The 11830-nt window shown below is 33.3% G+C and overlaps 1 protein-coding gene across 2 annotated transcripts; it reads right to left on the reverse strand.

The window, feature by feature from the left end:
• Positions 1-2753: 2753 nt before the first annotated feature.
• Positions 2754-4948, reverse strand: LOC146916557 (ankyrin repeat-containing protein BDA1-like). 2 transcript variants are annotated; one of them, XM_085718603.1, is made up of 3 exons: positions 4083-4777; positions 3422-3816; positions 2754-3373 (listed from the first exon to the last, which is right to left on the reverse strand). In XM_085718603.1, exons 1-3 carry the CDS (start codon positions 4698-4700, stop codon positions 3046-3048), a joined length of 1341 nt encoding a protein of 446 aa, XP_085574729.1. In that variant the 5' UTR covers positions 4701-4777; the 3' UTR covers positions 2754-3045. The 2 variants fall into 2 exon arrangements, with proteins under 2 accessions (XP_085574729.1, XP_085574728.1); XM_085718602.1 differs by having other exon boundaries at positions 2754-3816; positions 4083-4948.
• Between the last annotated feature and the right edge of the window lie 6882 nt (positions 4949-11830).

An 11830-nucleotide genomic window follows, 5' to 3' on the forward strand; every position in this document is an offset into this window, starting at 1 on the left:
ATGTGGAAGAAAGGGATTGTTACTGGAAATTTCGTGGCACGAAGGTTTGTGTAACGTGCCACAATTCTAGGTTTTGTCTGCTGCCACGTAGGATTAATGAAGTGATCGTGCCACGACTGTCTCGTAACGTGGCACGATGATGGGCTTTTCTGAAACCCTAACATTCTTTCTATAAAAGCCAATTGTGGCCAAGGATTAGGGTACCGATTATTATTGCGATTTTGAGCATAGAAGACATCAGGAGACCGAAGAACAAGCCCTGAATCTCATACCAACTCATCGTTGGTCGGATTTATGAGTAGCTAAACTCTTAGTTTGATTGAGCCATGATGAACCTATTGTAATATATGAATCAGTAGTTGAAACTCTCTTTATTATCAATATTATTCAGTCTTTATTCAGAATTATTTGTGTTCATTGCTTTTCATATGATTGTTTGTATGACTATTAACCCTAGCTTCTTGCAATCACATAAATTGATCGTAGAAATTGAATGACTACTAGCACTAGCTTTTAATCCTGAAATAGTAATTCTGTTTAACTCAACACTAGGAACCTAGAGATAGGAAATTGAGGGTTATGACATATAAATTAACGTTCCGACCTAGCTTCTGCGGTTATTCAATCTGTTTAAGAGATTAATAGGGTTATAAATTAGGAAAGGGTTTTGAGTCAAGAGATTGTTCAAAACCACTTAGTTAATTTGTTGTAAAGATTGAATAGAAATTGAGAGTAAAGGGAGGTAAACTAGTCATATAAAGCAATAGTGGATTCACCGGCTTAATCATTCATCCCAAAGTAATTTTCTTTCGCACTTCATTTACTAAGTATTGAACCAAAATCTACTGCCTAGGGCAAACAATATAACCTTTACACATCCTAACGAATAACATACTTGCTAGAATTCAAATTAACACAGTCCTTGTGGAACGATATTTATCACTACTTCGATAGTTTTCGGTACACTTGCCAAATTCCTATCAGTATAATAGGATTTCAAACATCACATATACATACTTTCATAAATCAACAACATTAATCATACAAGAGTTTGTTACATCATTTCTCGTTTATCTTAATCATCAAATTACAACAACATCATCAAGTGGAAAATATAATCATATATTAATCTCCACTTATTTCGCAAATGGCACATAATCCACATCAATGCATATAATTTATCCAATGCATATAATTCACGTCATTTGATCTTGAAGGAAAGGTAAAATGCATTTCATTAAAATAAAGGTGGTCTACAAATCAGTTTACATACATTATGTATAACTCGTTTCCCTAGACGCCGGTAGTTTGAGTGTTGTAGAATTCAATAAATGATTTGTGACCCATTTTCTGGCTTGGAAACAATTATTTATACTAAGATAACTAACTGGAGAACCATTAATCCCATGATCAGTCTGCAAAACGGAAGTTAACTTTATCCCATTCTAGTGCAGAAGCAGAGTATCGTGGTGTTGAAATTGTTTTTGTTGAATCATGTTGGCTTCAAAACTTGTTCTTAGAAATACAATGTCCAATCAGCATAGCCGCTCTTGCCTACAGCAGTCGTGGCGGACTTGGTGGCTCAGGTAACTATCGTGGTGGACGGACTCGCAGTCGTAGCGGTGGTCGAGGCGGACGATCATGAAAGAATTGTTTTCCTTGACCATTTCATTATGTTGTAATGTGTATTTATACAATGATGTTGTCTTGGGCACCAAATATCTTATGCACTAAGTATGTCTAACTTGGACACCAAGTATCTTGCGCACGAAGTATGTATAACTTGGGCCTCAATTATCCCTAACTAATATACAATATGCTAATAATTTATACAATGAATATTTTATATTCCATTACTTCGTTTTCGAAGAATACCCCTTGAGTCTTTTGTTCTTGCAATTGGAACGAAACACTCTAAATCGTAAATTCAATGCCATTTGAAAGAAAAACATTTCAAACAATTTGGATGGCGACCGTTTGGATTATTTAGAAGGAACATAATCTTAGCTTTTCTCAAAATAAGGAGTCGTCTATCTCTCAGATTGTTGACATGGTGAAACTTAATTCCTGATGGTGGGTAAAGATGTTTATGCCTAGTTTATCTTTTGAATTCCATGCCTGGTGGAGTAATCCATCTCTTTGTATTGGTTATTCCACTGGGTAATGCTGCATGTTAGCTTTTTTTTCTTTGCAGGGTGTTTATTTTATGAGTTTAACAATTGTGGATTGACGGTCCAAAACAACTTTGCACACACAAATAATAAAAACATTCCAAATTGCCACAAAAATTAAAAAGATTAATTGATGTGGTGATTCTAAAAGTTTTGGTTGGTTGTGTGTGAAAAATTGTTTTGTACTGTCAACTCACTACCATTAAACTTTTATTTTATTTGTACTTTAACTTTTTATTTTAAATCCTTCATTGACATATTTGGTGCTTAGCATGGTCTCATTTGTTTCGTTTTAATATATTCATTTTGCCTTATTTAAAAAATAAATAGATAATAATAATACGGAGTACACAGTTAGTTTACGCCCCTTTCGGTCACAATTATAAATAAAATAACTATTTTTAGGTTCATCGAGTAATTGTTGTATCTGATATATCTATAATTTGACGAGATACATTAGTTATTGAATAATCTAAAAAATAATTTTTGCTTATAACAGTGAGAAAAGAGTGTATGTATTTGATATTTAGGGTCCTTTTGGATTGGTCATAAACGGTTTTTTCATGAACTACATCGACAAACTTATGAATAAAAAGTTTATTTATTTGTATAAGCAACTTTAATAAACTTAAAATTAAGTCCATCCAAACATGCCATAAGTCTTTTAGAAAAGACCATCACATCATGTAGAACAACTTCCAAACAACAAATGACAATTAGTATGATTGAAATACTAGTTACTAATAATACACACTGACTTGCAATTTGCTAAATGACAATAAAATCACAAATCGTTCTCTGTGAATTCGACCAGGACCAGCAGTAGTTTGAGTTACGTTGCAGATCTAATTTGTGATCATATACCATGTATCTTCTATCCGCCATCTTCTTCAGTGTTTCTCCGATTGTAGAGATACCTAGTATACCCCCATAATGTACAGCATAACAGAACAATGACCAAACAAACCACGAGAGTCAATGATAATGACAAAAGGTTCAAAAGAGCCATGGAAATGGCATATGTAGGGGATATCAAAATGAAAGAAAGTATATAACAAGCCACAAAACTAGTCATTGGAATTAACAATAGACTGCCTATGTACCCCTTGGGGGTCAGAATATATATTACCATAATTGATACCAAAAAGGAAACCATATTCACGCATAAAAACAAACCGAAAGCATATGCTGACAAGACCGACCTCCCAACATTTCCTGGGATAGAAGAGTTGGAGGAATTAAAGAGCGACCTCCCAACATTTCCTGGGGTAGAAGAGTTGGAGGAAGTAATGTTCAAATTATTGTCTCCAGCACTCATTTGATAAATTCCAGCAGGGGGAGTTAGTACTGATTGATAAGTGGCTGTTGCAACAAGAGTTGAAACTATCAACCAAGTGTTGCGTTCATCCTGTGATATACTATTTCTAAAGGCAATTATAAAAGTTAACATGTCGCACATATACAGGGTGTCTGATATCATTAGATTTGCAATTGTGAGAGGATCTGGGAATTGTGAGCCAAATTTTGCTCCAGCATTGATTAATATGCTCTTGTTCTCTTCTGTGGTTGCTATGTCTAATGCTGTCTTTTCCTCCAAATTCTTTGTGCTCAATTTTATCCAAGTCTTTACCAACAATCGAAGTGCCTGTGCTATCAAGTAATAATTAATGACTTATACACAATCGAAGTGCCTGTGCTATCAAGTAATAACTAATGACTTGTTAGAAGTAATAATCTATACAAGTAGTGTGCTAAATAATCACTATCTTTATAAGTTTTTGTCAGTTCAGCAAGAGTTTATAAAGAGTGACATTCTAACCCTACAAACTGATTTTATTGAAGAGTTAATCCCAATTTTTTTAGCTTGACTAATATAAAGGAGACATGTGGTTTCAAGCATTGCTAGGTTACCTGTGGTTCACTATTTAGCGCTGAAATGTGCAAGATAGTGTTGCCTGCCTCGTCCCTTTTGTTTAGAATTTTAGTTTCCAGCTTTCTAGCACCTATTTGTTTATTTGATCTGAGCCAGCTAACAAGTACTCGAAGGGCCTCATACTGTTCATTCTTGATAGCAATATGTAATGCAGTGTCGAACCTCGCAGTCAAGCATTCAATGGACTCTGGACAAGCAAAGAGAAAGTTATCTAAAAGTTCAACCTCACCAGTTTGACTTGCATAATGAAGAGGGGTTAAGCCTCCTCTTCCTTGAACTCTAACAAGGTCTTTATTAATTTTCACAAAGCGAGCCACCATACTCTTTTGGTCGTGTTGCATTGCGAGATGGATGGGACTGAATCCTTGTGGATTTAGTTTCCAAGCAAATGAAGGTTTCAATATCATAATTTCAGAGGCAAACTCGAGCTGACCCATAGATGCAGCAGTATGTAAAGGAGTTTCAACAAATGGTATTAAATCTATAATATCCAAGATTGATGTATCATCTTGAATCACTGTGTAGATGATATCTATGTCACCTGCTTCAGCTGCAGCTTTCAATCGGTTAAAACAATATATGGTATTTGTGTTCATTTTTGAAGCTACAATTTTTCAGTAATGTGATAAAACAAAGAATAAGGTATATGATTGACATGGTTTCAATTTTCTTCACTCATTTATAAAACAATGACACGGGAGTACATAAAAATATTTTTTATTTTTTTTGTACCTGATTTCTACACCTTTTGCTTTTGGCCAAATTATTTTATCAAAAAAGCTCTGTGAAATTTCTACTGAGCTACCATGTTCATGCTTTTTATGATTTGCATATCTATTTCCTTCTTCCTGGAAAGTCAGTCTTTGCCTTGCGGGTCACTAAAGTCTAAAGCAAAAGTAAATTCCGCCGTTTGTATAAAAGGGTGTTTGCATTTTGTGTTGGTCCTTTTTACAACATTCTTTGGTGGAGGTAATATAATAAATTGCTCTGTTTTTGTCCAATAGAATTTGTAAGAAAAGAATGGGATTATAAATGTTAATGACTGTTGTAAATTTTGAGTATATTTCAAAAGTTTCAAATATTTTTTATCCCTTATTTTAATTGAGAAATATAGAAAAATATTTTGATAAGAAAATTATTATCATATTTTAATTATAAGGTTTGACTTGGTCTTATTCCTATGTTTTAATTCCAATTTTTTATAACCGTCAATTTTAATTGGCATTAATGTTGTTTTTATTTATGATAAAGGACGGTTTTTGTTAGACATGAAGATATAGAAAAAGCCCCCCCCCCCCCCGTATGATTAGATACTGAACCAAGCTAAAACAATTGGAACACTATTTTTTCATAGAGATGAAAACTTATGCACTACCTACATAAAAATGCTCTCTCCTGGGTTACATCATTCCTGTGTTTAACAAATTTAAGTTGTTCTGTCGCCTCTGATATGATTCATGTCAGAGAAGAACATGTTGTATCCTGGGAGGATATTCGCTTATGAGGCGGATAAATCCTTAAGGACAGTGACTTCGTCACGCCTCAGGTTATCTATCGGTTTACTCTTGTGTAGGTGTCCTATGAAGTATTGGTGAAGGATGTTGATAGAACTATTTCAGCAGCCAAACTATACAACAATATTAAACAAAGATAAGTTCTCTTAAATCTCTCTTATTTATTCTCTTTAATATTTTATTGATGCTTTTATTCATATGATATTATTATTTATAGAGATAATTTATTCCTAATTTTACAACAATCTTAAGGATTTATCTTTTTGATATCATAAAACTAAACCCTAATTATAATTTTTTTTTGTTTGGGATTCTGGTACTGTTATGTCTAAGGAATGGACTGTCAATTTTGAGAAATGAAAGCGAAAAATTGTGAATGACGAAGCTGATCCAACAAAGAGAGAGTTTTGATGTCACTCATGTTAAGAATTACCGCAGTGATTGCTGCTTGTTGTGATTATCATCATTGGACTATGGTATTGGTTCTTTTTTTGAAGACTATGGTATTGGTTCTTAAATCAACGATTCTTTCAAACAGGTTCCTTTTCTTCATATTCTTTATTTTTTTTAGTGTGTGCTCTGATGTTATTCTTTATACGTGTGCTCTGATATTGCTAACATGGTTGCTATCCCAAAATTCATGTTTTATCGAGGATAGCATTCTTTGAAAAGTATTTTCTTAAAGGGGTTTTGGATAATAATATTATTATTGAGATTAATAGAATTTTACGTTCAGATTTTCTAATTAGTTATTTGGTTATTAAATTGTCTTCACTATGATAATATAGTATGAGCTGTTGTGTTAGCCTTATTAATCAGTTATAATTGAACTTGTCATGTGCTATATGTTTATGTTACTGTTTGACTTTTTAAAACATATTTGTGGAATTGATTTTAAGAATGAAATCCAATTTCTCTATAATGTAAATCAATTCATCTATGTATGCATGCCAAAATAAAATTTGGAGTCAATCACATGTTAATTGGAGTCTGTTGTTAGTATTTACGGATGGTTATATCTAGTTAATGATTGTAGTTTATTGTTATTTGAGAAAGTGTATAAAAGAAAAGAAAAAAAGAATTCTCGATAGAAAGGAAGTGGATAGTAAATGTATTTTTTGTTGTGTTTATGTGTAACATTGGAAATTTAGGAATATTTGCAAAAGCAGGAAAATTTTGCTAGCGTAAAATACTTTGATATTTGTTCAATTATATTTTGTTGAAAAGACGTAGAATATGATCATGCTAACCGAAGGAATTTTTATAAGCAATTTATTTGTTTATACTTCGATGTTTGCTCACGATGTTTGGTTATTTATTCATGAGCTTATTTTAAACCCTGGAATTAAGATATAGTATAAGAAGATGAAATGAATTGAAATTATATGGCGACATATGAGAATAATTTTGAGTTTGGTCATGTATGCCTCTGATTGTTGCATAACATTTGTATGCATGTATGATTTTAGTGCCTTAATTGGAGGAATTTATCTTATAGTTTAGAAGTGAATTAACATGAGATGTTGATATGATAAATTTATGAGAAAAAAACAAATAAATTATTATTATGGATTATCCATTGTATTAAAATAATACCTTGATGTTCAATTTATCTATGTGTGGAATTATTTACTCCAATGTGGGGGTTGTCACTTGAAAATTATTCAAGTAGACCTGTATAATATAAAAATCCACACAGAGTTATATTTTTTCAATGTGGGTGTTGTCGCTTAGTATTATCTAAGTAGACCTGACGAAGTATATTATGGAAGGTAGTTCATAATATATGAGATATGAATCCAATGAGAATAAATCTATAAGTAGATTTATCTTATTGATGAACATGTATTGTCGCTTAATAGACAACGACTTTTATTAATTTATTGTGTAATCCGAGTTTATTTTTATAAACTTGATGAAATATGAGGTTAATTGACTTAGAGACGTCTTAGTCAATATTTGTGAAATTAGCGGATCCGTATATAAAACCCCTTGGGAAGAAATTTAGGGAAATGAGACTTTGCCACTCGAATACGACAAGTAATGGGAACCCAACCTTTGTGATTGGAGATCCCATGAAGAAGGTTCAATGGGTAAAAACAAGTTACTTGTTAGTTCTGTTAGCACTAAAATAACGTTGTCTCTTTCCTATAGTGTATGATAATGGATGAGATGTGCTAAATAATATAAAATTGATGGGTAAGCTTTAAAAGCTTTTAATGATTACCATAAGCCCTTATGGGTGGTGTATGGTTGTAGCATACACTAGATGGAATCACCTATATGAGTGTCAAGTGGGGCCGCTTGCATGAGACCGTGGCGGGTCTCTAGAGCACTCATGAATACCAGGCACGCGCACGGCCTATTAGCGCACAACCGCGTAACAGCAAGAATTGTGGGGGTGTAATGTGATTGTGAGACCTCATGCATACAACAAGTGTCTTGGGTTCCATAGCTTGCTAAACCAATTCACTGTGTGTTAAGTCTCATTAATCTAGGACGGGTTCCATAGCTTGCTACACCGTTCCGATGCATTACATCTACGATGTTTACCCAGAAAAACTCTTTTTAACATTTTTATTTTAAACTTTTGAAATATGTGGGGGATTGTTGTAAATTTTGAGTATATTTCAAAAGTTTCAAATATTTTTTATCCCTTATTTTAATTGAGAAATATAGAAAAATATTTTGATAAGAAAATTATTATCATATTTTAATTATAAGGTTTGACTTGGTCTTATTCCTATGTTTTAATTCCAATTTTTTATAACCGTCAATTTTAATTGGCATTAATGTTGTTTTTATTTATGATAAAGGACGGTTTTTGTTAGACATGAAGATATAGAAAAAGCCCCCCCCGTATGATTATATACTGAACCAAGCTAAAACAATTGGAACACTATTTTTTCATAGAGATGAAAACTTATGCACTACCTACATAAAAATGCTCTCTCCTGGGTTACATCATTCCTGTGTTTAACAAATTTAAGTTGTTCTGTCGCCTCTGATATGATTCATGTCAGAGAAGAACATGTTGTATCCTGGGAGGATATTCGCTTATGAGGCGGATAAATCCTTAAGGACAGTGACTTCGTCACGCCTCAGGTTATCTATCGATTTACTCTTGTGTAGGTGTCCTATGAAGTATTGGTGAAGGATGTTGATAGAACTATTTCAGCAGCCAAACTATACAACAATATTAAACAAAGATAAGTTCTCTTAAATCTCTCTTATTTATTCTCTTTAATATTTTATTGATGCTTTTATTCATATGATATTATTATTTATAGAGATAATTTATTCCTAATTTTACAACAATGACAAAGGAGTTATTTCATTCAAACACAGAACTACATATTTGTGTCAAATTCTACGTGGAGCAGAGCTGGGACAGTAGGTTATTTCATTTGTAATTTTAAATTTATTCTCCTACTGGTTGATTCATATGTCTAACCCTTTTTTTAACTAAAATGTGTCGAAAATATAGAAGTTGCGGGTTCGAGTCCCGTCAGCCCCGATGGATACAAATCCTAAAAATATCAATTGATTTCGTATGTGAAAGGGAATAAAAAAGAAAAAAAAAATCTCATTTCTATTAGGGATTCCTTTTTTTTTTATTAGTTTAAGGTAAAGGTTGGAACGAAGAAAGAAAAAGGAATTTTTCATTGCATCAGAAAGTAATTTTTTTATTTGGTATGGATATAAGATATGTTAACGCAGCAACTATAACTTGATCAACGAGTTAAGATATAGGTTTTTGAGTTTTTGTTGGTTTTAGAGAGAATTGAAGAATGAAAGTAGATTGAGAATAGAAGTACTTGTATTGTATTATTGAGATATGAAAAATGTACAAGTGAAGTAGCTTATATACAAGTACATGCTAGGTTACTTGAAGTACAAGTTAAGTAACAAACCCTAACAAATATAAGCTATATTCTAGGAAACTTGTAACTAATCCATAACAAGCTAAAACTCTAATGTGATATATTAACCAACTAAGTATGATTACATCACTTGATTAACTTGAATTAACAAACAAACTAACATCCTCCCTTAATTCAAGTTTACACTTTTATCATGCCAATCAAACTCCTTAGCTTGATGAACCTGTCAACTTTCAATGGCTTAGTGAATATGTCTGCAAGCTACAACTCAGCAAAATAATGAACAATCTGCAGTGCTCCCTTGTTCACTTGTTCCCTCAAAAAATGAAACTTAGCTTCTATGTGCTTGCTTCTTCCATGCAGAACTGGATTTCTTGCTAAGTTTATAGCAGATTTGTTAACTATGAAAAATGTTATAGGTCTGCTAACCTCTATCTCCATCTCCTTGAGTATGTTTTCAAGCCAAACTGTTTGACATGCTGCCATACACCCTGCAATATACTCAGATTCTCAAGTTGATAGTGCTACTACTGGTTGCTTCTTAGCACACCATGAAATTGGGGCGTTTAGAAACTTGAATAGGTAACCTAAGGTACTCTTTCTATCATGCTTATCCCCACAACGATCTGCATCAGAATAAGCTACTAATGTCATAGAGTTTTCATCCAGACACTTAGGAAATAAGATGCCAAACTCTAGTCTTCCTTTGAAGCATCTCATCACTCTTTTGGCTGCTAGCAGATCAGATGCTCTTGGTTCACTCATGAACCTGCTTATTATTCTAACTGCATATGCAATATCAAGTTTACTATTGCATAGATTCCTTAGTGATCCCACAAATTGTTTGAACAATGTAGGATCCGCTAGTTCTTCTTCTTCTTCTTCATTCATCACTAGTTTCACATTTGTCTCAGCTGGTGATGATGATGGATTGCAGCTCATCATATTGAACCTCTTCAATAATCAGATGCATACTTCATCTAATGCATCAACAATCCTTTTGTAACTTCAGTGAATTCCATGCCCAAGAAATATGTCAAGTATCCTAAGTCTTTCATCTCAAACTCATTCATCATTTGACATTTGAATGCTTCTATCTCATTCACATCACTACCAGTTACTACCAGGTCATCAACATATAAACAGATATGTAATTGACTACCTTCAATTCCTTTCTTCACATAAACGCCATATCCTCTTTCCCTTTGATTTTGAAACATGGTGGCTGTGTTATATACATTACTTCATCTAGTGGACCATTTAAGAAAGCAGATTTCACATCTAGATGATACATTGCCCAGTTTCTTCCACAAGCTATGGCAACTATCAGTTTCACAGTCTCTAGCCTTGCTACTGGAGCATATATTTCAAAGTAATCTATACCAGCATCCTGCATGAATCCCCTTGCCACTAATCTAGCTTTGTGTTTGGCTATTTCACCACTTGGCTTCAATTTCAACTTAAAAATCCATTTTACATAGGTAGCTTATTCAGTTCCCAAGTGTTGTTTTTGTTGATTGTATTCAGTTCTTCAATCATAGCATTCTTCCATACTTCTTCATTCGTTGCTATTTCATAGTTCATTGGTTCTGAATATTCTAATAATGCAAAGTGATGAAATTTCCCTTCCTCATTAACTTGATTATCATGAGTAATTTCATGTCCAGCTAGCGTTGTGGAAACAAATCTTTGTTTCACTGAAGTTATAGTGGCTTGATTTTCTTCAACATGTACTTCATCCTGAACTTTAGTATCTAGTTGAACTTCAGTATCTATTGTGGGAACTGTATGATTAAAACTCTTATCTTTCTTGTTCCAATCCCAAGCTTCATTCTCACGGATTTTAACATCTCTACTAATCACTATTGAATGATTTAGAGGATGATATAACCTGTATGCACTTGTTTCATGATATCCAACCAGTATCATAGGCTTACTCTTGTCCCCTAGCTTTCTTCTCTTTGCATCAGGGATATGCTTATAGCATAAAGAGCCAAACACCCGTAAGTGTTTAACAGAATGCTTGCATCCTAACCAAATTTATTCAGGAATTAGATCAAGTTTCTTAGTGGGGCATCTGTTCAATATGTATGTTGCAGTTCTTACAATTTCTCCCTAAAATGTATTAGGCATCTTCTTCATCTTGAGCATACTTCTGGTCATGTCAAGCAGACTTCTATTTCTTCTTTCAGCCAAACCATTACGTTGAGGAGTATATGAAGCAATTACTTCATGTACAATGCCATTGTCTTCACAAAACTTCTCAAACACCTTTGAAGTATACTCACCACTTCCATCAGTTCTTAAATTCTTAATAGATTTTCCACT

Source organism: Medicago sativa, chromosome 6 (genome assembly GCF_051527215.1).
Source record: "Medicago sativa cultivar Bolivia chromosome 6, Bolivia_mono, whole genome shotgun sequence".
Taxonomy (NCBI): domain Eukaryota; kingdom Viridiplantae; phylum Streptophyta; class Magnoliopsida; order Fabales; family Fabaceae; genus Medicago; species Medicago sativa.